A 24,473-nucleotide genomic window follows, 5' to 3' on the forward strand; every position below is an offset into this window, starting at 1 on the left:
TCTTATGTCACTGATTCTTTCCATAGTGATATAGTCGTGGGAGATCGCGGTTGATTTTGGCTTTTTCTTTACCCGATTGTGCAGATGGTTTGGAATCGATGTATTTTAATGTAAGCAATGGTTTCTAGCTCATCGTCATCGATTTTAACGTAGAGCAATTTTCATATGCATTTGCATTTGAAATTTTAGATGTTAGATCCCGTGGATTAGCACAAGGATGTAATGTATAATTTCATCAAATTCAACATACATTTTCCTTTATCTTTAAAATATTAATCTGAACTAACAGAATTTTCCTCATCTTTAAGCAACGTAGCATTCCCCCCCCCCCCAATAATATTGTTTCTAACGAGACAAAGCAGCGTAACTAGCGATTCAGTTCAAGGTATTCAGTTGGCGAGACTGCATCATTCATTGCGTTGTCAAAATATTCTACTTCAAGAGATGGTCTTGCGTACAAAATATTTTGAATGAGCAAACTCAGTTTTAAAATTCAGTTTGAGATCATAATGAAAAGTTTCCTAATCTTTGTAAAAGGTAATGACGAGTGCCTTTATGATTCAAAACTCATCTAAGCGATCTAAATAATTCATTTATTGGTTAAACATTTTTTCAGTGGTATTGCCAATTTATGCGTAAACTTGGTCTTCCTCTTCATCGACATTAATGTCTACTGATTTATGTTTATGTTTTTCATCATGTAAAGTTCAGTTCAATGTCGCACAAGTTGTCGAGCATTTCTCTGAATCGCGTTAATCATCTGATTCCTGTTAACTGTTCTTTCTGTGATAATATATTTCAATATAAAACTCAAAAATATTTAACAAAACAGGTGTTTGCGAAAATATAATTTATTGTGATCAGTTGAAAGTTAAATGCTGATTGATTAAACATGCCGATCTCGCTCCTGATTAATGGATGAAATTTTCAAACGTTCCAAATATTGCAGCTGTAACCTAGTTCGTGTCAAGGGTTCGTCGATGTTCTCTTCAAATGATTTAAATAACCTCATTATAAACGACGTCCTTCAAAAATAGTATATTTTAAACACTAGTGATTTTAAACACATTTCGAAATTTTGATCTATGAAGCAAGCCTTGTTCTCATAGGATAATGCGAGTCACAATCGATATATATTGTCGGGTGGAGAGCAATGTAAACGATAGACAAAAGTTTATTTTGTTCTCCTTATTTTCGCAGTTGCATATGATTATTTGCTCTGAAATTCGAGGGTACATAACTAATTCTTCTGATACATCGCATGAACCTTGGCAGGTATGTGTACTGTGGTACAAGGTAATACCAGTAGTGTATTCTATTGGAACAAAATGCTGATGTACCGCTCACATTCAGTCATGAAGGACTTAAGTTGCAAGTACTATAAGAAAATAGAGAAGTCCTCTTGGCTATTGTTTCAATGACTGTTGTGAAAGGCAGCCTATCTTGCAAGGCTGAACTTGTCTTCAAGTGAGTCACTCTAATTTAAGTAGCAATTTCCATAAAATGTAATACATCAAGAGCTAAGGACTAATAGATCCGCCCGGTAGAAACAAGTTTCAAGCTGAATCATGGACGTTATCCATCGCAAGTCTGCAAGTTATTCCATATGCTTGTTGTCATCCCCTTTGTTAGAACGTTGATTATACTTTCAATCCATGAAACGAGTCGCGTTATTTACATTCATTCAATGAGGGAAAACTAACGCTACAAGTCTAATGTAGCAAAGTTGATTTTTGTCTATAGCTTTAATTTTGCATTCGTAATTATAAACATTACACCATAGGCGTTTACGTTTCAAGTTATCGAGGAAAAACTGGCCGTACACCATTAAATGGTGTAGTCTGTCTTTAGTACCATGTTTAGCCTTCTCCAGCTATGACCAAATTGGTGTAGATATTATTTTCTACGTGTTATCACTGTTACGGAAAGAAAGAGAGAGAGAGAGAGAATAAATAACATATATCTTTATTCGAAACTTTAATTCTGAAAGTGTAGACACATATACAACAATAAATCAAGCAGAAACAAAATATGCACATATGGTCACATGATTGGTCAGTATATACTGTTATCATTTTCCTTATCTTAAAAAACAAATCACACACAAAAAAGCAAGAACAAAAAATATACAAAGAAAACATAACATATGCTATTGTAAGAATTCATAGAAAAGTTGTTTGTAGTAATATATAAATATATGATTTGAAGAAAAAGCAAATTAATAATTTTGACATGCTTTAAAAGGTAGAGGAATCATTTTAAAGACTTCATCTTGCCAATTCTGTAATTTAAAATTCATTATTCCCTTTGTCACGTGTACAATAAAATCAAATATCTCGGTATAACTACACAACAGAAACACAATACAAAATGGTGTTTGATTATAATTTGGTTACCAGATACATCATCTAAAATCGTTACCATCTAATGACATTTTCTCATATTTCTCATCGGACACATTTTGCGAACTGGAGCAATATTCAGGCATCCGATATCGCAAACTGCGTACAAATAACAGTTGCCACATTGAGCCGAATATCATAGAGGTGTGATTATCAACTTAAAGTAGAATTTACAAGTTTGATTAGTCCAATGAATCAACTTTCAAACAACTTTAAATTTCTAAGATATTAATAAGAACTCTAATACAGACATGAAATATTAAAGCCTATCTGCCCGTAAACAGCTGAGGTTCGTACAAATTTCTTTACAGAAACTTAAGCTTTAATGATTCGATTTACAAGGTTATCAATAGCTTATGCCGTCTACAACAAACTCGAAAATAAAATTTCAAAATATCTGTATCGGAATATCTTTATTCAAAAACGCTCATTTACGATATGTTCCTCATCCATCTCCATAACAAACAACATTAAAAGAAACAATGCTACGAAGATTTTAATTTTTTTTTCCATACGAATTCCTCAACATCATTCCTTAAAAATGTTCCAATTGTATCAGCAATTTTGTACAAGTCATAGGATAAAACAAAATCCGAAACAATCCATGATTTTCTTCAGTGTAACCCCCCTGTTCTTACTGTCTTCTAACTCTTTCTCTTCAATTCTTGTATTAACTAATTTATAAATTTAGTTTATTATTTTCCATGAAGATCCTTTCCTTTGGACTTGTCAATGGAGTCCCCAACATTGGATATTTCCCTTTCTTCAATCGCCACACTCTCTTCCGATGGTGAAGCGTGGAAATCAGTATTATCTTTGTCTTTATTCTTGTTATCATCAGACGAACTGCGGTTATTAGTTGATTTTAGTCTCTTTTCTTGCTCAGTGTCATTAGAGGAGTCATATTTATTCTTCTCTGAAGGCTCATGAGCATCGTTGACTGCTTCATTCACTTCGTGATCATCTTTGCATAATATCACCCAATCCTCTTTTTGCCAGCCTTGGTTATCTTCCTCATTTATTTTACTAGTTCCCGACATTTTCCTTTGTTGACAATATGTATCAGGTAAGAGCAATTGGTGTTCTGTATGTTCTTTACTTTCTGTTGCCTCATCCTTTGTCAAAGATTGGACATCCTTCTCCTCTTTATCTTCATTACAACTATAATCAGACGAACTGCAGACATTGGCCGATTTTAGTCTTTCTTCTTGCTCAGCGTCATTAGGGGAATCACATATATTTTTATCTGAAGGCGCATGAACAATGCAGGCTACTTCCTTCTCTTCCTGAACATTAATACATTCTATGAACCCATCCTTTGTTTCCTTTCCTAGGTTTTCGTGTTTATTTATATTACAAGCTCCCGAAGTTTCCCTTTGTTGGCTATATTCATCAGATGAAAACAACTTGTTATGGGCTTGTTCTTTACTTTCCAATATCTCATTCTTTGTCGAAGACTGGGAACACGTCTCTTTTCCTTCCTTCCAATTATCATCAGACGAACTGCGGACATTGACCGATTGTGGTGTTTCTTCCTCTGTGTCATTGGGGAAGTCAGCAATATTCTTTGCTGGAGATGCAGGAAAAAGGTTGATTGGTTCCTTCACTTCCTGGCCGTTATTACAATCTATGAATCCATCCTGTATTTCCTTTAACTGGTTTTCTTCTTCATTTATGTTACTAGCTCTCGAAGTTTCCCGTTGACAATATTCATTCGATGAGACTAACTTGTTATCGGCTTGTTCTTTGATTTCCGTGGCCTCGCCTTTTGTCAAAGAATGGGAATTTTTTTCCTCTTTTTCTTCCTTCAAACTATCATCAGATGAACTGCGGACATTGATCAGTTGTGGTCTTTCTTTCTCCTCTGCGTCATTGGAAGAGTCACCTATATTCTTTGCAAGAGGTGCATGAACTATGTTGATTCCTTCCTTCATTTCCTGACCACTGTTATATTCTATGAACCCATCCGGTTGTGCCTTTCCTTGGTTTTCTTCTTCATTTGTACTAAAAGCCCCTGAAGTTTCCATTGGTTGGAAGTATTCATCCGATGAAACTAACTTGTTATCTAATTGTTCTTTACTTTCCGTTTTCTCACCCATTGGTGCAGATTGGATATTCTCCTCCTCGTTTACTTTACTCGCACTATTATCAGACGAAATGAGGACATTGGTTGATTGCAGCGTTTCTTTTTGCTCAGATTCATTGGGGGAGTCACATACAATCTTCTCTAAAAGCTCATGACCACTGCTGCTAACTTCGTCTCCATTCTGACCACCACTACATGCTACATTCCCATTGTGCCGTTCATTTCCTTGGCTTTCTTGTCTATTAATGCTGCTACCACCGGATACTTCGCTCTCTTGGCGGCATTCCTTTGATACGGTGAATTTGTCATCTGTTTTATCTTCACGTCCCGTGGATTCATCTTCTTGTAAAGCACGAAAATACTCATCCTTTTGTGTTTGCTTCAAACTGCCATTTTCAGCAATAGATTCTGTTTGTGTGTCATTTTCATAACCCAATTTATTAGCATTGCCTTTGTCTCCATTAGAAATAACATCCGTTTTGATCACACTATCATCGTCACTCGCCATTTCCTCTGAATAGTGTGCTTGTGTCTCTTTTTCTTGGTGGTCGCTTTCTATTTTCGTCATATCTTCAATGCCGGTATGATATTGTTGTATGTGATCGGGTTCGGCTAACTGAGATGTTACTGCGTTCGCGTTTCGAGCCTGTTTTCGATCTTTCTTGCCTTCACCTTGAGCAACACCCTTTCTCATGAGTGGGCCATTTCTATGTAGATATAATGCAGGCCACACAACAAAGGCAACTCTGTTCCCCATTTCAGTATACTCCATATATTTATTTTTGTCGAACACGGCTTCTTGGTCGCAGAAAATGTACATCGGGGGGTCCTTAATGCACATCAGCCAGCATGTCCTGATACATTCTTCGATAAAACAATCACAAGCATCAGTCTCCGGTTCACCAATCGTTGACATTAACTTTAGCCTTATTTCCTATGGATACAAGAAAAATGAAACGAACTTGCAACATTATAAGCACAAAGCAATTTGAAACGATAAGGAAGTGAACTTGAAAGTCTGGTCCTAGTCAAAGCGACAAGATTGGATATAAGGTCCAAGATTGACCAAACAAATCTTATCAAGGCCCAATTGTTAAGCGTACTCATTAGATTTAAATTAAATCTTTGTCAATGGATTATCTGATCAATTAATTTGCCTTCGCTGCAGCGTGATATATCTAATGAAATCAAACGTGGCTTATATAAAGCTGAATCCAATCTTGTGTCCATGGTGTTATGAATATATAAAAATAGTTGATTTTGATCAATGAGTTATATTTTAGTTTAGATATAAAAATTGTTATTTAAACAACCAATATCCTTAAAATGCGCTTCCTGCGTCCTTTTTAAATTCAATTCTACCTTGATAATAGGGACAAATAAAATGCGATTGTCTTAGTCTGCATTTGTTGTTTTGTGGCATAGGAATACTTTGAAGTTGATCTCGTACCGAAGCAAGGAGGGTTAACGAAGCTTGCCCCAAACAGCACCATATTAACCAAATACGGACAAATTCAGAGTATAAAATCTTAATAAATGAAAAATATTGGCTCCTGCAATTGATGAAAGCTTGTACGATGTATCTATGTAAGGGTACAATGCCTTTTAAGTTGACAGACTCCACATAAAAGAACCCGAAAACGGAAAACTGGCGGTAGGAAGCAATTACAACAACACGATATATGTACATCCATCCCTTACCATCCTGTATGCTGTATTTGTGTCCGTTTAAAAACGAACAGAATATCATCAATTAAGTCACCAATCTGCTATGGCACTGGTAAGTATATTCTGCTGCTTATTGCATACCTTTCCGATGTTTGTTGGAGCAGCTTTGAAGCTTTTGGTTCGATGAGATTTCAATTTATGAAGGATTTCCTGTATTAATGCATCAAAAGCCTTATCAGGTTCCTGAAAAATTAAGAAAAATACATGCTTATATTGTTGCACAAGAAAGTAAGGGCAAACGTGGTAAACACAAATTGAAATCCAATGTGGTAATGTGTGGCACATATTATGCGTACAATAGGTGTCAGATGTTTAGGACTTCTAAATCTGAGACAACAAAATGTATGTAGACAACGAAGAATGCACGTCCTTGGCTATTCCTATCTCAAATTATTAAAGTTTCAATATATCAGATATTGAAATTTGGAATTGTCGACGTTTACTTATCATCTATGGTTTCAACCTTACAACTGGATGCATAGTGAACGTACGTACCTCATCTGACCTTCCTGCGAAAGTGAAAAGAGTGTCTTTGGTAGTTGTCAAGATGTTTTGGCATCCATCAAGACATATATCATATGACGTCTGAAAAAAAATGTGTATATTTATTATCATTGGTGTCACAGAATAACATACGATGTAAAAAGGTCAATTGAAAGGCATATCTTTATGCTACCCGGGGCATTTGAACTTTCAGCAGTGGTGACTGTACATGTTGTTTTGAGTATGTCGAACAACAGTGGTAGATAAAGTAGATAGACGTCAATACTAATGTGCATCAATGCAGACTACAATATTAAAGTGTTCAAGTTAACGAAACACTTTATTGACCTAAATATTCAGGACCTAATTTTTTATTTATCAGGAATGACATTAACAAAGGGTTACATTAAACGAATGACATTCAATAAAAGTCCCTTTTAGAAAATGGCATTCATCAAAGATCACATTCAATAAATGATATTGACAATAGGTTACTTACAACAAGTTGTCATGTTATCAACATATAATGTGCCTAAATTAAGAGTGGCCGACACCGTTAACATAAGTCGTAATAAGTCATTACTACAAAACGGCAAGAAACACTTTTATTGCTGCTTGTGGACTCACTTTTACAATCTTTAAAAGAATACTAATGGAGTCTTCATCTGTTTTTCCAAGATTGTCCACTAAGGTCTGAAAACAATCAGTCCACTGGTTGTCGTAGAGTTCAGAAAACTGTTCTGCCAGCTTGTCTGGTCGATTTTGGTCGCTGAGGTCAGCAATATTTGGATTGCCTTCCGTCAATTGCACAGCTGCTATTTGACTTAGCCTACTCAGTGTAAAAAAATGAATGGAAAGTCATAAGCTTACAACATTTTCTACAAAGAGAGTTGGGGACGACAGCTTCTGATGTCATGAAACTAATAAATGATAGTTGTGGTGATGAGTATGTGGTTCATGGCATAATTTTATAACAAGTAGTAGTAGTCTGTAGGAGTCACAATACTACATAATTTCATTTTAGATTTCATTAATTCTTTCATATTTGAAATTAAGTTAGGCATATTAATACCATAATCCTACATGTCATGTACCTAAGGCACTTTCTTGTCCACAATATATTTATAAAACAAATTAATCTAAGGTATGCTACCTTTTGTAGAGATAGTCGCACTGGAATAAAATTACTGACGCTTTGTTTAATAAGTGAACTGTCCAGACGAATCAACCTGATCCTCACGGTTATCACGTGCAATGACAAAGAGGCTATAGTGAATAACCATGCTATATTCTTTTCAGGTTAGCATAATATTTTCTTTGGAAGCAAGTGTTTTCACAGTTTTTAAGATGTCAAGGAAAATGTTTAGAAAAAAGAATTAATAGTTATCGGTGAATAGAATTGACACAACATAATGCAATTGCAAGGCATTAGCCGATTTAGTGTAGTGATACCTGACATACGGTACAAAACAGTCAGAACAAAGAGAGCAAAGTTTTAGCTCTTGAAGCAATAGTAATAGTAGTAGTAATTGTAGTAGCATTAGCAGTGGATATGGCTGTAGGAGGAACAACTAAGTTGTAATCGTAGTCGCATTTGTGGGAATGGCGGTGGCAGAAACAGTAATTAGCATAGTTATATATGTTGTTATTATGCATGATTTGTTACATATTATATGTAATAATATGGTACATTAAACATTTGGCACATATACACGATATTTAACTGACGTTTCAGTCCTCAGGGGAACGATATGTTGATAATACACGATTCCTCCCAGTAATCACAGCACTATCTGTGTATGAAGTTTACCGCATATTTGTTTTCATTTTGAAGGTATCATATTCATGTTCATTCTCTAAGTGGAAAACGTATTTTAACACTCTAATATGTAGTTCACTTAGAACATATTACAACACGTACTGAAATACTAAATAGAATATTATTTTATTTATTTTTTTTGGTCAAGTTATATACATATTAAAATATAAAGTGTATTGAATCTCCACTAAACGAAAATAAAAATCTTATTAGAAAGCAGGATGAAACTGAAAAATCATTTCAAACGTTATATATGAAGAAGAAAAGATTTCCATTTCAAATGGAAACTGAATGTAAGTCTATTTTAAATCAGAATTAATGAATATAATACTACTGTTGGATGCTTAAACGTTTCATGGTTTGATCTGAGAAGCAGTATTACAATAAACTGATTATAACAAGTGTTAAATTGAATTATTTGCCTTAATAAGGAATAAAACACTAAAAACCTTGTTCGTAACTGACTGCAATCCCTTTTCAGAGCAATAACTTCTTGCTCACTGCTGCTGAGATCTGTCTGTAGCTCTTCGTTTCTGCAAGAAATGGCTTATAAGAATTATACACAGAACCTGTTATGTCAGGTAAAGGAATATTAGTAATAAAAAGCCCTAAGGGAATACATTCATCTACTTCCTTATAGGTTATAGGGTTATATATGAGGAAGAAAAGATTTCCATTTCAATGGAAACTGAATGGAACTGTTTTAAATCAGAATTAATACATATAATAGTATTGCTGTATGCTTAAACGTTTCAAGGTTTGATATAAGAAACATTATTAAGTACATTGAATATAATAAGTTTAAATTGCATTATTTGTCTTAATAAGGAATGAAACACTAAAAACCTTGTTCGTAACTGACTGCAATCTCTTTTCAGAGCAATAACGTCTTGCTCACTGCTGCTGAGACGTTTCTGTAGCTCTTCGTTTCTGCAAGAAATGGCTTATAAGAATTATACACAGAACCTGTTATGTCAGGTAAAGGAATATTAGTAATAAAAAGCCCTAAGGGAATACATTCATCTACTTCCTTATAGGTTATAGGGTTATATATGAGGAAGAAAAGATTTCCATTTCAAATGGAAACTGAATGGAACTGTTTTAAATCAGAATTAATACATATAATAGTATTGCTGTATGCTTAAACGTTCCATGGTTTGATATGAGAAACAGTATTCAAATAAACTTAATATAATAAATGTTAAATTGCATTATTTGCCTTAATAAGAAATGAAACACTAAAAACCTTGTTCGTAACTGACTGCAATCTCTTTTCAGAGCAATAACTTCTTGCTCACTGCTGGTGAGATGTTTCTGTAGCTCTTCGTTTCTGCAAGAAATGGCTTATAAGAATTATACACAGAACCTGTTATGTCAGGTAAAGGAATATTAGTAACAAAAGGACCTAAGGGAATATATTCATCTAGTTCCTTATAGGTTATAGGGATGTAAATGTCTAGCAGAAAACTTGATTTGCAAACAGACCAACAGTTGTAAGTAGGTTAGTGGTAGCATACATAGTCCTATACGTAGAGCTAGTAATAGTTGTAAGTAGGTTAGTGGTAGCATACCTAGTCCTATACGTAGAGCTAGTAACAGTTGTAAGTAGGTTAGTGGTAGTATACATAGTCCTATACGTAGAGCTAGTAACAGTTGTAAGTAGGTTAGTGGTAGCATACCTAGTCCTATACGTAGAGCTAGTAACAGTTGTAAGTAGGTTAGTGGTAGTATATATAGTCCTATACGTAGAGCTAGTAACAGTTGTAAGTAGGTTAGTGGTAGTATACATAGTCCTATACGTAGAGCTAGTAACAGTTGTAAGTAGGTTAGTGGTAGCATACATAGTCCTATACGTAGAGCTAGTAATAGTTGTAAGTAGGTTAGTGGTAGTATACATAGTCCTATACGTAGAGCTAGTAATAGTTGTAAGTAGGTTAGTGGTAGTATATATAGTCCTATACGTAGAGCTAGTAATAGTTGTAAGTAGGTTAGTGGTAGTATATATAGTCCTATACGTAGAGCTAGTAACAGTTGTAAGGAGGTTAGTGGTAGTATATATAGTCCTATACGTAGAGCTAGTAACAGTTGTAAGTAGGTTAGTGGTAGCATATATAGTCCTATACGTAGAGCTAGTAATAGTTGTAAGTAGGTTAGTGGTAGTATATATAGTCCTATACGTAGAGCTAGTAACAGTTGTAAGTAGGTTAGTGGTAGTATATATAGTCCTATACGTAGAGCTAGTAATAGTTGTAAGTAGGTTAGTGGTAGTATATATAGTCCTATACGTAGAGCTAGTAACAGTTGTAAGTAGGTTAGTGGTAGTATATATAGTCCTATACGTAGAGCTAGTAATAGTTGTAAGTAGGTTAGTGGTAGTATATATAGTCCTATACGTAGAGCTAGTAATAGTTGTAAGTAGGTTAGTGGTAGTATATATAGTCCTATACGTAGAGCTAGTAACAGTTGTAAGTAGGTTAGTGGTAGCATACATAGTCCTATACGTAGAGCTAGTAACAGTTAAATGAGCTGCAGTAACAGTAGGATTAGAAGACGATGACAATAAAGCAGTATTAGTAGTAGCAGTAGTCTTTTTCTGTTTGACATTTCGTGTGTAGCATTAAATCCAATAGCTGTATTATAGTACGATTATGCTATTTTCGTTGGCATAGCAATTCCTTACCATACTATCAGTTATTAAATAAAGGTTTACATCACCTACATGTAAGACAGAATAACTACCACATATAACAGCGGCAGTTATACATGTAGTAATGTCATGCATGATCTGCTATTAGTATTAGCGTTTGGTTGGTTGTCAGATTATAAACAGGAGAAAGACACACACAATAAAGAAGAAAAATAGCAGCCACTGTGTTTGAAGTTGGCATTGTAGAGTGATGCTCTGTAAGGGACCGAACATAAATCAGAAAGAGACTAGCCTATAAACAGCAAGCAAGATTCAATATAGGTGTCTTTCACCTAAAAAAAAAAACATTTTCAGTGACTGACATAAAATCAAAATATAAAATAATGGAGGTATGTCGATTATACGAGCATTTGGTACTGTCTATATTATGTAGTGCAGACTTCACAGGTGACTACCCAGTTACTGGCCGACAACATGACCAACCATAAAATGAAGAGTGTAGGGCAATATTTACACATAGTTACATGGTTTGATTGGTCAGTAGGCCATTGAAAGGTATGATATGGAATACTCCTTAATTTATAGCCACAGCGCTTATCTGGAAGGCAAATCATATTATGGACAGGTGGAATAGACGATACAGCAATGCTTATGTTCTGTTCAGACCTGCCTGGTCTCTTCTGTTCAGAAAGATAGTGGCATGGATAAATATACCAAGTAGCAGCAGTTGCAGTAAAAAGAATTTTGTTTGAGGGAAACTATATCTCGATATGCTGATTTATTCAGTTAAAAGTGTTGAATGAATAAAATTATGATATTTAGTAAACTTGCAAATAAAAATTACAACTTTAAACACACCATTAGCTTATATTCTTGATAATGTACTGCGTAGCATACAAATATGTCTTTAAACTCGTTAATTTAATCCCCCAACAATGCAGGCAAACTAAATGGACATTACATACCTTAATTGTAATTTGCTGCAATACTCTTTCAAGTTTAATGCTTCTTGTTCTTTGTCTTTACATAATGTCGCAAGTGTTCTATTCCTTGATAAAATATCAAAGATAACATAATATGTTTTAGAGAAGAGTAAAGAGCCTTTCATAAAAGTAATAAATTGCCTAATGCTTTTAAGTTTTGGAATTTGCATTCAGAGGGATGAGACAGTTACAAAGACATAGGTCATGTTGTACAGCACGGAGAAATGGTGTTGCTTATTGCAAATTGATGATCGGCGCTGTGATAATGGTTTCGATAACGAAAAGGACATATTCATAGCCGCTGCTCTAGTAACACGAATCTCGGCAGCATGGCTGCATTTCTAGCCGACTTTGTTCTAGGAAAGGAATAAAAAGCTCGCAAATATCTGCGATAATTACCTTGTTCGTAATTCACTGCAATTCCCATTGAAATGGTTTACATGAATTGCTAAGGTGAAAATTTCATATCAGATAAAGGAATATTAGTAATAAAAGGCCTTAAGGGAGTATATTTTAAGCTCCTACACATTGTACGATTACAAGTACATTGTAGTAGCTTTGATTTTCAAAAACACCAATGAGTTGTAACTGAGTTAGTGGTAGTAGCGGCATCAACATTGTACCATACGTAGATCAAATAACAGTTAGAGTAGCTTCTGTTGAAGTAGCATTAGAAGAAGAAAAAAGACAATAACGCAACAGCTGCGATAGTAGCAGTAGTATTATGACTGTTTGTTATTAACCTGAGTAACCGAAAAGAATGAAAACCAACAAGTTTTGTAAACGTATTTCAACATATAAGGTATAAGAAGTGGACATTTAAAAAGAGCCTACAGCATCGTGCATAAAATCTCATACAGGCCTAAAAGTTTTATCTCAAGTCCAAACGTATAGAGCATTCTGAATGATTTCCAGCAGAGTTCATAACGAATTCAAATTTTGAATGTGCTGATTTGCCATTAGTAAATACGGCGATAATGTGCAAACAGTTTTGATGTATCACAATGATACAATCCAAAATGTACTTGAATAAATTAACAGTAAACCCACAACAGTGATCTATTCCATAGGCAATGATCACTTTGTAATTCAAGCGATTATTTTAAATAAATAAATCCTCTCAAATTAAAACTGAACACAACAATAAGAGTGATCCTACCTTGGTTATTAAGGTACGAATAAGTAATTCCAGTATAATCTACCTTAGTATAAAAACCTAAGACACAGTATGAGAACCATGATGAGTGTCAAACGTTCATAGCTAGAAAATTCAAAGTTATAAACAGTATTATAAAGATCCCCACTACTCTGTCATATTCATGGAGATTTTCATCAAATTGAAAACAAAATTTGTTTTTAGAACATTCTAAGGTCGGAATCAAGGCTGTATCCAGAACTAATATCACCTACTGGCAAAACAGAATAACTAGCAAATATAAGAACACTAGTTGTATATGTAGCAGTGACATGCAGGTCCTGCTGTTGGTATTAGTGGTTATTCGTGTGCAAGGTTATACAGAGTAGAAAGACACGCGTAAGAAAGAAGAATAACAGAAGCCACTGTTTTTAATGTTAACATTGTAGAGATTATGCTCTGTATCTGGCCGCACAGTTGATCAGAAAAAGTCTCGCCATGATCATCAGCGAAGACTCAATATTGGTCTCTCTCCTCAAAAATAATCATGGTAAATGAATGATATAACATTTAAAAATAATAAAAAATAATAATGGAGGAATGTCGAATATATGAGGATTTGGTACTGTCTATAGTATGTACTGCATATTTCACAGGTGACCTCAGAGTTGCTGACCGACCATGTGACTAAACTTAACATGCACAGTGTAGGACATTATTTGCACATAGCTACATGGTTGGACTGGTTAGTGGGCCATTGAAATGTATGTTAAGGAATACTCCTTAATTTATCGCCACCGCGCTTATCTGGAAGGCAAATCATATTATGGACAGGTGCAATAGACCATACAACAATGCGTATGCTATGTTCTGATCTGACTTAATCTCCCCTTTCTGAGAAATGCAGAGGCATCGATAACATATTAAGTGGCAGCAGCTGCAATAAAATGAATTATTTATTTTTAAGGAAACTATATCTGTATGTATTGATTTATTAGGTTGCAAAGTAAATTGCAGAATGTTAGATGAATAAAACTCTGATATTTAGTAAAATTGCAAATAAAAGTGCAACTCTAAATAAACCATTTGTTTTTATTATGGATAATACAATGCATACAAATATGTCTTTAAACACTTTACTCTAATATTCCTCAACATCCAAGCAAGCTAATTGGACACAACGTACCTTGATTTTAATTCGATGCTCTCCTCATTGAGGGTAAATTCTTCTTTTTCATTTTTGTGACATAATGTATCCTGTGTTCTATTCCTGATATTAAAATAAAGATAATATGAAATATTTTAGACAAGAGTAACGAACCCTTCATATGGGAAATAAATTGCATAATTATTTTATATTTGAAATCTACGTTCAGGGAGAAGACAGAGGCCATGTTGTAGCAACACACATTAATATTGTTGCTGATAAGAGTTTTAGTGGGGACATTGTGATAATGTTTGTGATAGTGAAAAGGACATACCATAATGAACATGACAAATCACCTATGTTCTAGTGACATAAAAATCACATACCTTACACTGGAAGATAAATTCATTTTTACTTTATTTCCAGTTTATAAAAATCATGCAAAAGAGTCGAGATTTACATATCTATTTTTGTGTCCTTGATGCATATAACTTGAAAGTATTATTTGGTTTTGAAAGTCTAACTTCAAGTCAATCGGTATACCTTAAACATCCAAACAAACTAACTGGACACAACGTACCTTGATTTTAATTCTCTGTTATCCTTTCTGAGGGTAAATTCTTCTTTTTCACTTTCGTGACATAATGTATCATGTGTTCTATTCCTGATATCAAAATAAGGATAATATGAAATATTTTAGACAAGAGAAACGAACCATTTATAAGGGAAATAAATTGCATAATCATTTTATATTTGAAATCTACGTTCAGGGAGAAGACAGAGGGGATGTTGTAGCAGCACACATTAATATTGTTGCTGATACGAATTTTAGTAGGGGCATTGTGATAATGCTTGTGATAGTGAAAAGGACATATTCATGGTCGATTACCATAATGAACATGACAAATCGCCTATGTTCTAGTGAAATAAAAATCACATACCTTACACTGGAAGATAAATTCATTTTTACTTTATTTCCAGTTTATAAAAAGCATGCAAAAAGAGTCAAAATTTACATATATGTTTTTTGTGTCCTTGATGCATTTATCTTGAAAGTATTATTTAGTCTTAAAAGTCTAACTTCAAGTCAATCGGTATACCTTATGTCATCCAAGTGCCATACACACTTCATTGTACATCATTTTTCTAATTAATATTGCTTCACAATTGCTCAGAGTCTCAAGAACTTTACAAAAGGACGCATTTACACCGCTGACCTTCGCAACGGACGATAATTGGCCACTTATTTTTCCGGGAAAACAGGTCAGATTTCAGATCGGACAATAGTGAAAAACGTTTTCATCATTCGACGTGTTACGTGTTAAAACAATACATGCCTGCACAACCGGGATACGTATAACTGTATCTAATAGAAGTGTGTGATTTTTTTAAAACCCTTTTTCTTTTGAAGTGGTGCGTAGGTAAATTGTCCTGTTTGATAATCATCGTAGAAAACATCTGTTTGGAACGATGGAGGCGATAACAAAATTACCCTATGTTTTTATTGTTCATTTGCATCTACATAACTGTAATATGGGTACGAAACTAAGTAAATAACTCTGGGTATGTTACGTGAAAAATGTACCTACTTACATATACAAAGACATGCTGTTTGTATTAAATCCATTGATAAATTCATCACATAACCGCAGTGCACATTTGTTTAAGGTCTTTTTTATTATTTTGATGTAATTTTTGTGAAGCATGCATGTTTGACTATATAAAACTGACAGAATTCAAGCATCAATACATACGGACTGGCTTCAGTTTTGGGACATGCATCAGTATTTCTCTGAAATAAATATAAAATACCAGTGCTACTACTAGTGCCGCTACTAATGATAATGATGATAACGAGATTGATAATGATGCCGAGGAAGAAGACACGGGAACAACCAGAAGCGTTTACAGGTTAAGAATCAAGTACTGAATGTCCGCTGTTGACAAATTTATGTTTAACTTAAGACATATGTTAATTATTTGCCACGTTAACATGATAACAACATTCATAATAATTATATCCAGGTTGTGTGATGAGAGGAACTTTGGGATGTATTGGACTTCATAATAATTTAATGTCACCAGAAATATTGTTTTTTTCCAGTAAAAAGAGACTGCACCAGTGGCCAAAGTGTTTAGAGTGTTCGCCTCGGATGCGGGAAGTCGGGGTTTCGAACTAGGCATCACTATAAATTGTTAAAAAGCTGTGTAAAGAAACCAAATCACACATACTCAGTGATAAATGTAAGTACGAATGCGTGGATAGAATAGTGTTTTTGAAACTGAAAACCATTATGAGAAGTTATACATACATAACTGTATGAAATAATTACAAATTTAAAACCTGATGTAAATAGTTTACACTATCTCCCTTTTCACATTGTCATTGCATTCTGTATAACTGGTAAAATATAGGGAAAATGTTCAATTGGTAACCTGCACTTTTCATCATGCACAAAGTGAGATCAATATATCACACTCAACCAATTAAAATAGAAAATATGTTGTGTTTTTTTTTCGCAATCCAAACATTATTTTAAGGATATGTGTTGAAAGATTTTGTATTATTGGCATTTTTTAAATAATTATTCGTATCTGAGAGACTTATTTTGCAGAGCCTGCGGTACAGAAATATAAGCAGCAAAACCATTTCTTTGTGGTTATTTTTAACTGTTTAGTATTTAGTAATACAAACGTTTCCTTGTGCAAGTTTTAACTATTTTTACATTTCAGTGCAAAATAGGAACATAGTATAAGGGTCATGTCCATTATGAAAAGAAACAGAAAATTTCGGTAGCATTAAGAAGAAATCTGGTGCCACTAAAATCGGAAGCGACAATTAGTTTCAAAATTTCAAGTATATCATTTAGAAAAAGAATCTAGAGAAACTGAGTGTGATTGTGGGTAAGCTCAGCTATTACAGTGATGATGATGATGCAATTTAGAGAGCTAGCTTTTAATAAGACCATATATAAAATACAGGTAATAATATTCGAATGTTGTTTGCAATTCCATCTGCAAGAAATACAGTGGTAAAATGGAGATAGATACATTGTAAAGTAAAGGTCAAACCCATATTTTTGAATGATTTTAACAGGAGAAAAAGAAGAAAAGATAAAGAGCAATTGTTATAGAATGTTCACAACAAGAACACACATATTAAGGGCATAAATTGAGATAAATTACAAACCACAGCGCCGATCGTTTAAAAAGTTAAAATGAATTATACTTTCTATGCACATTTTCGATTTATGATAATTTTATAACATATAGAAGAAAATTAATTTGCAAAATGTTCAAACCATTTCGGCACATGTCATAGATATTTGAAGAAATCCAATGTTTACACGCAAATGAAACTTCATATGAAACCTACAATGATGAGAATGCCTAATGTGTCTTTTGTGTGCAGTAATAGTTCTAGACAATTTTAATTGAAGCTGTACAAAGAACTAACACAAAAAAATAAGTCCTTATTCACTACTGTTCAAGTTTAGTGCTGTACTAAAATGTAAAATCTGATCTTTAAGTTTCGTAATACTATGGAAAGCTACGTACAATAAAGGAACCCGCATAAGTGCTATAAGACTTGATGAATGACAATTATATCAAATAAATTAATACAATGCATACATTCTCATTGTTTTGCCAACGCCCAAAATAAGAATATAGCCATAACAGAGGCACTATTGGTATTCGCATCAAATCCCAAAAAGTCCATGAAGCTGCAACTGCAAAAGAAAGATTATAATTTGATCTTATTAACGTGTATACCCGTTTATATGCTTTACAATCATTCTGTGAAATTGTGATAATGAAAGGGATGATTACTATGATCATGTATTGTTACTCTCTCTCTCTCTGTATATGTCTATATATATATATATATATATATATATATATATATATATATATATATATATATATATATATATATATATGCCTGTTATCCTGTTCACTTTGTACATTCTTCGGACATTACAAAATGTATTCTTGATCAGTTCTGATGAAGCTTGTCTAACACAATAGTGTGTCGAAAAGGAAGATTTCGACTTAAATAACTAAATTAGGGCATGTTAGAGTAGGGATATGCAGTATTTTATCATTGTAGGTATTTTGATCAACAAATGAAACCAGAATTTCTTTAATTTTTCAAAACATTACTTTTTCCATTTTAAAGTAATACTCAAACTCAAAGCAAAGTGCCTTCTTTTAAAGTCAGAATTCGGATTTAAGAAAATGTTGGGTTTTTTTACCGACTAACATATGAAGTTAAGTAGAATTATAAATGAATTAACGCATTATATAAATTCGCCATTAATATAATAACTTGACCAGATAAACTGTATCGTTTTAGGTGTATATTTAAAATCAGCGCATCTGAGGAGACTTGATGCATCGAGTATAATCTTTTGATGTCATAAACACATGTGACATGACACAACTTTCATGAGCAAACGTACTATTTTGAATAGACGTTTCTTACATACCTGTCAATAATACATATTTTTGAAAGGAAATAATGGAATCTTCTGTAAACCATAATAAAATAGAAAGCAGTAACGTGTAAAGTATTACGTGAGGATCTCCTGTCCTATACACAACACAAGTGCTTACGTTGAATTCATCCTGGAACAAACCGATGTCGAAACTTTGAATTTTCGAGAAAAGAAATTCTCGAAAATTCAAGTAAAAAATTGTATGCCTTTTATAAACCTATTTTTTCTGGCTGTTCTACCTATGTCACACATACCTAATTACAGGTAATGCGATTATATGTCTTTGTTCTCATAATCTAAGTTACCAGATGCAGATGCTGATTACGGATAACAAAAGTCACATTAAATATGAAATAATATCTAACAGGCATTTGTATATCACATGAATGTAGGTTATACCATCTAAAGATAAGACTGCGTGTTAATGCGGATCTGTCAGATATAGTTCAAAGCTGCCATCTGCAAATATCACGGAAGATCATGAAATAGATAACTACTTGCAGATAATTGCAATATGACCAACGTTTATCAGTGGTAACTTTGTTTCTTGAATTTATCAGTCAAAAGCATTGAATCTGTATGTGCTTAAAACTGCATTGCAACACTCTTGTTACTCTTTTAATTCCCTGCTTAAGAGAGCACGTGATGCAGAGAGAGAGAGAGAGAGAGAGAGAGAGAGAGAGAGAGATAGAGAGAGAGATATTTGTTTTTAACTTTCACTGTAACTTCTTATTTTATCGAAGGCAATATAATTAGAAAAAAGTTCCTGAAGCACTCTGTGGGTGGAAATAAGAAACAATTTTGTTGACAATGACTATAACACAATAAAGAAAATATGTTAGAACGAGTCAGAACATGGATATGATGTGATTTAAAAAAATAAATAATGTAATCAGCCAATATAAAATGCGGTATGTGTTAATGCAAGGACTACATTCCAGTCAGGCATAGTGTGTGTGTGTGTGTGTTTGCGTGAGAGAGAGAGAGAGAGAGAGAGAGAGAGAGAGAGAGAGAGATTCGTATGCAACCGATAAGGAGTTGGGCGATAAAATATTAGCAGATTTTAAGACGAACCCCTTTTATTTGCGTATACGTCGAGTCAAACTGCAAACATTAAACATCAAGATCTGCCGTAGCATGATATGGATGCAGATCAGAGTATATGTTGTTTGTTATACGTATTACTCCTAACAAACCGTACAGATCAAGATCTGCCAGTGTATTATCACGCGGCAGACATGGGTCTGTGCAATTTGCAGTTGAAATCGTCTTATAAGCGAGTACCGACGGTAGTTCGCAAGGGCTTGCATACATAAGGCTGGCTTGCTAGAAATTAGATATCAGTCTTGCCTTTTTGATCAGCCTGTCCACTCGTTGACATCTCAGAGGAAGAACGGTTCTGCAAAATACAGTTATTCATCCGAGTTTACAGTTGGACAGCAAAGTATCCCTGATGTACCGTTTAATCGATTACTTTTACTAGACGTAAACGAAATATAAAGCAAAGAGAAAGTAACATTTGCTATCAATATCACACATGTACAAATAACACCATACTAACCTGTAAAATGCCATTTCTTTGTGGTTATTTTCTAAACTGTTTAGTATTTAGTAATAAAAACGTTTTCTTGTGCAAGTATTAACTATTTTTACATTTCTGTGCAAAATAGGAACATAGTATAAGGGTCATGTCCATTATGAAAAGAAATAGAAAATTTCGGTAGCATTAAGAAGAAATCTGGTACCGCCAAAAACCGGAACCGACAATTAGTTGCAAAATTTCAGGTATAACATTTAGAAAAAGAATCTTGAAAAACTGAGTGTGCTTTTGGGTAAGATCAGCTATTCCAGTGATGATTATAATAATATTTAGAAAGCTAGCTTTTAATAAGACCATTTATTAAATACAGGTAATAATATTCGAATGTTGTTTGCAATTCCATCTACAAGAAACAAAATGGTAAAATGGTGATAGATACATAGTAAAGTAAAGGTCAAACCCATATTTTTGAATAATTTTAACAGGAGAAAAAGAAGTAAAGAAAAAGAGCAATTATTATAGAATGCGCACAACAAGAACTTGTAAAACACAATTATGGCTGTTTATTAAACGTGCAGCGTTGCTACACACATATCCAGGGCATAAATTGAGATAAATTACAAACCACAGCGCCGATCGTTTAAAAAGTTAAAATGAAGTATACTTTCTATGCACATTTTCGATTTATGTTAATTTTATAACATATAGAGGAAAATTAATTTGTAAAATGTTCAAACCGTTTCGGCACGTGTCATAGATATTTGAAGAAATCCAATGTTCACACGCATATGAAATTTCATATGAAACGTACAGTGTGTGCAGTTATAGTGCTAGACAACTTTAATTGAAGCTGTACAAAGAACTAACACAAAGAAAATAAGTCCTTATTGACTATTGTTCGAGGATAGTGCTGTGCTAAAATGTAAAAACGGATCTTTAAGTGTCCTAATACTATGAAAAGCTACGCACAATAAAGGAACCCGCATAAGTGCTATAAAGCTTGATCAATGACAATTATATCAAATAAATTAACACAATGCATACATTCTCGATGCTTTGCCCACGCCCAAAATAAGAATATAGCCATAACAGAGGTACTATTGGTATTCGTATCCAATCCCAAAAAGTCCATGAAGCTGGTTCTGCAAAAGAAAGATTAGTATTTGATCTTTTCAACATGTATACCCGTTTATGTACTTTGTGAAATTGTGATAATGAAAGGGATGATTACTATGATCATATATTTTTACTCTCTCTCTCTCTCTGTATATATATATATATATATATATATATATATATATATATATATATATATATATATATATATATATATATATATATATATATATATGCCTGTTTGCCTGTTATCCTGTTCACTTCGTACATTCTTGGGACATTACAAAATGTATTCTTGATCAGTTCTGATGAAGCTTGTCTACCACAAACTTGTGTCGAAAAGGAAGATTTCGACTTAAAAAACTAAATCAGGGCATGTTAGAGTAGGGATATGCAGTATTTTAATCATTGTAGAGATTTTGATCAACAAATGAAAACCAGAATTTCTTTAATTTTTCAAAACATTACTTTTTCCATTTTAAAGTATTACGTTAAACTCAAAGCAAAGTGCCTTCTTTTAAAGTCGGAGTTCGGATTTAACAAAATGGTTATTTTACCGACTAGAATATAAAGTTAAGTAAAATTATAAATGACATAACGCATTATATAAATTCGCCATTAATATAATAACTTGACCAGATAAACTGTATCATTTTAGGTGTATATTTAAAATCAGCGCATCTGAGGAGACTTGATGCATCGAGTATAATCTTTTGATGTCATAAACACATGTGACATGACACAACTTTCATGAGCAAACGTACTATTTTGAATAGACGTTTCTTACATACCTGTCAATAATACATATTTTTGAAAGGAAATAATGGAATCTTCTGTAAACCATAATAAAATAGAAAGCAGTAACGTGTAAAGTATTACGTGAGGATCTCCTGTCCTATACACAACACAAGTGCTTACGTTGAATTCATCCTGGAACAAACCGATGTCGAAACTTTGAATTTTCGAGAAAAGAAATTCTCGAAAATTCAAGTAAAAAATTGTATGCCTTTTATAAACCTATTTTTTCTGGCTGTTCTACCTATGTCACACATACCTAATTACAGGTAATGCGATTATATGTCTTTGTTCTCATAATCTAAGTTACCTGATGCAGATGCTGATTACGGATAACAACAGTCACATTAAATATGAAATAATATCTTACAGGCATTTGTATGAAATAATATCTTACAGGCATTTGTATATCACATGAATGCAGGTTATACCATCTAAAGATAAGACTGCGTGTTAATGCGGATCTGTCAGATATAGTTCAAAGATGCAATCTGCAAATATCACGGAAGATCATGAAATAGATAACTACTTGCAGATAATTGCAATATGACCAACGTTTATCAGTGGTAACTTTGTTTCTTGAATTTGTCAATCAAAAGAATTGAATCTGTATGGGCTTAAAACTGCATTGCAACACTCTTGTTACTCTTTTAATTCCCTGCTTAAGAGAGCACGTGATGCAGAGAGAGAGAGAGAGAGAGAGAGAGAGATTTGTTCTTAAACTTTCACTGTAAATTCTTATTTTATTGAAGGCAATATAATTAGAAAAAAAGTTCCTGGAGCACTCTGTGGGTGGAAATAAGAAACAATTTTGTTGACAATGACTATACAACAATAAAGCAAATATGTTAGAACGAGTCAGAACATGGATATAATGTGATTTTAAAAAATAATAATGTAATCAGCCAATATAAAATGCGGTATGTGTAAATGCAAGGACTACATTCCAGTCAGGCATAGTGTGTGTGTGTGTGTGTGTGTGTGAGAGAGAGAGAGAGAGAGAGAGAGAGAGAGAGAGAGAGAGAGAGATTCGTATGCGACCGATAAGGAGTTGGGCGATAAAATATTAGCAGATTTTAAGACGAACCCCTTTTATCTGTGTATACGTCGAGTCAACCTGCAAACATTAAACATCAAGATCTGCCGTAGCATGATATGGATGCAGATTAGAGTATATGATGTTTGTTATACGTATTACTCCTAACAAACCGTACAGATCAAGATCTGCCAGCGCATTATCACGCGGCAGACATGGGTCTGTGCAATTTGCAGTTGAAATCGTCTTATAAGCGAGTACAGACGGTAGTTCGCAAGTGTTTGCATACATAAGGCTTGCTTGCTAGAAATTAGATATCAGTCTTGCCTTTTTGATCAGCCTGTCCACTCGTTGACATCTCAGAGGAAGAACGGTTCTGCAAAATACAGTTATTCATCCGAGTTTACAGTTGGACAGCAAAGTATCCCTGATGTACCGTTTAATCGATTACTTTTACTAGACGTAAACGAAATATAAAGCAAAGAGAAAGTAACATTTGCTATCAATATCACACATGTACAAATAACACCATACTAACCTGTAAAATGCGACAAGTCGCTTGTAAGCGGTATTCTAAACTATATTTTCTGGTCCGATGTTGATCCCAGGACGTCCTCTATCCACAGTTTTTATTTCTAATTTACTACCTGGTTCACTTCCAAGTAATGCCGTATATGGGAAAATACCTACGCGATTTAACAATACATGTATCGAATTTTGTGACCTTTTTACAGATCCAAGCGGAAAATCATATCGTATCGTTCCAACATAGTAAATCAATTGTGCCAATCTTCACCGATCGACAACTCACACGTACTAAAAATCCATGAAAAACTTCTCATAAATGGTACTTACGAGTAAGAACATCTAGTTAGTGCCGTTTGATTCCGGCTGGTTCAAGGCTGCGCGTCGCAGTATCACTCGACATGTCCTGCTCCGTACTTTGTAGCCCGGTTATTGAGGAAACCAGTTGTTCTTGTGATGGATGATAAGCGAGATAACACTGTATTTGTAATTACTTGAATTGTGTATATGTATGGCCTGACACTTTTTTTTT

At 33.9% G+C, this 24,473-nt stretch overlaps 1 protein-coding gene across 11 annotated transcripts; it reads right to left on the minus strand.

Annotated features, from left to right (window-relative positions):
• Positions 1-1,962: 1,962 nt before the first annotated feature.
• LOC149797510 (uncharacterized) lies at positions 1,963-24,469 on the minus strand. Of its 11 annotated transcripts, none has more exons than XM_089962335.1 (16): positions 24,272-24,469; positions 23,744-23,792; positions 21,514-21,611; positions 20,280-20,328; positions 18,064-18,161; positions 16,185-16,222; positions 15,011-15,094; positions 14,470-14,553; positions 12,131-12,214; positions 9,765-9,848; positions 9,365-9,448; positions 8,968-9,051; positions 7,327-7,528; positions 6,712-6,801; positions 6,298-6,399; positions 1,963-5,422 (listed from the first exon to the last, which is right to left on the minus strand). In XM_089962335.1, the coding sequence occupies exons 1-16, from the start codon at positions 24,281-24,283 to the stop codon at positions 3,098-3,100; spliced, it is 3,567 nt and encodes a 1,188-aa protein (XP_089818461.1). In that variant the 5' UTR covers positions 24,284-24,469; the 3' UTR covers positions 1,963-3,097. The 11 variants fall into 11 exon arrangements, with proteins under 11 accessions (XP_089818461.1, XP_089818462.1, XP_089818463.1 ...); XM_089962336.1 differs by lacking the exon at positions 24,272-24,469 and adding an exon at positions 23,955-24,170; XM_089962337.1 differs by lacking the exon at positions 12,131-12,214.
• Between the last annotated feature and the right edge of the window lie 4 nt (positions 24,470-24,473).

Source organism: Sinohyriopsis cumingii, chromosome 6 (assembly GCF_028554795.1).
Source record: "Sinohyriopsis cumingii isolate HCF-2022 chromosome 6, ASM2855479v2, whole genome shotgun sequence".
NCBI classification, from domain to species: Eukaryota; Metazoa; Mollusca; class Bivalvia; order Unionida; family Unionidae; genus Sinohyriopsis; species Sinohyriopsis cumingii.